The 1,373-nt window shown below is 50.1% G+C and overlaps 1 protein-coding gene across 1 annotated transcript in view; it reads right to left on the minus strand.

The window, feature by feature from the left end:
• Positions 1-558, minus strand: part of GGH (gamma-glutamyl hydrolase) — a 16,159-nt gene extending 15,601 nt beyond the window's left edge. Inside the window, exon 1 of the mRNA XM_027894315.1 lies at positions 368-558. Coding sequence (XP_027750116.1) covers positions 368-497 — 130 coding nt within the window. The 5' untranslated portion in view covers positions 498-558. The remainder of the gene's footprint in view (positions 1-367) is intronic.
• Positions 559-1,373: the final 815 nt, after the last annotated feature.

Here is a 1,373-nt window from a genome sequence, read left to right on the forward strand (position 1 = left end):
CCATTTCCGATTTGTCAGGTTGCAGCGCCCGGAGGAATTACAGGCACGGAGACAACGGGGCATCAACTACGGTGCCCCTTCACAAGGTACCGCATAACACAGATAACCTGACGAAGACTCGGCTTCCCCGCTTAGCACCATAGCATCTTAAATAGCCCATCGTTGTTTTACGATTTTTTTTTTTTTTTTAGAGAAAGCACGTATATACAGCGTTAACGCTCCTTGCAACAGCTCCAACCAAACCTACGCTCGGGGAGACATTTCACTCCACCCAGAAACCGGCAGCGCTTCCCTCCCCCGGCACCGCCGAGGCGGCTGCAATGCAGCCCGGCGCGGCCGGGGATGCCCGGGGAGCGGCCGCCCTTACCGATGATGGGTTTGTCGTTGCGCTCCGCCGAGCGCTCCCGCAGCACGAAGGCGGCGGCGCAGCGCAGCAGGGCCAGGAACAAGAGGAGGGAGGCGGCCGGATCGAGCCGGAGCCCTGCGAAGCGCCCCATGGCCACGTCGCCCACGGCCAAACAGACTAAACGGCTCCGGGCTGCGCTCCCGGGCCAGCCCCGCGCCGCGGCTCCCTGGGAAATGCAGTCCCGGCGAGCCGCCCCGCCCCGCCCCGCCCCGCCGAGGTGCGCGGCGCGAAGGGATGCCTTGGGTCCCGCCCGCGGCCCCTTCCTTCTCTGCGCCCCGGCAAAGGGACGCTTGCAGCGCCAAACAGTGACAGACGAGGACGGTCCGACCAGAAATTGTTTATTAATTAAAATGGCGTCAACATGTAAAAAATAATTAAAAACGTTGAGCATCACATGATGCTTACAGTCAGTAGTAAATTACGTTTGCATCGTTTAACAGGAACTTGCTTTTTTTAGAGGCACTTCCGATGTTTTTGAAGAATAACACTTAGGGATCTTTGTTTTTTTGACTGCTGCTCAAAGCTGCCACATCACCATGGATCATACTAATACCTCATCCATTAATTATGTAAATGTTACAATTACGTTGTGTAATTACTATTAGCAGCAAGTGTAATTAGAGTTCCCACCTTCTATATAATATGTAAACATTAAAAAATAATTAAGTTTATGGAAAAGTAACTGCACTCAGAGCTCTAACTGTTGTGTTATGCAAACACGCTACCACTTAATAACAGATTCAGGATATTTTCCAAGACATTTAGAACTTTATATCCCCAGAGCTGGTGTAGTCCAAATAAAGATTATAAAAACTAAAAAACAGCTACATATGCATGGGCATATTCCTATGCAATCAAATGAGGTCTCTGCTACATAAACCAGCAACAATCAGAGATTGGTTTCATGGGAAAAGTTTAAATTTTCCTGTTCACTGAAACATAGCTCATTGCTTTGTGCAGTTTACAT

Source organism: Empidonax traillii, unplaced genomic scaffold (genome assembly GCF_003031625.1).
Source record: "Empidonax traillii isolate 1590-97213 ecotype Southwest subspecies unplaced genomic scaffold, ASM303162v1 scaffold425:size1421777, whole genome shotgun sequence".
In the NCBI taxonomy this organism is placed as follows: Eukaryota; Metazoa; Chordata; class Aves; order Passeriformes; family Tyrannidae; genus Empidonax; species Empidonax traillii.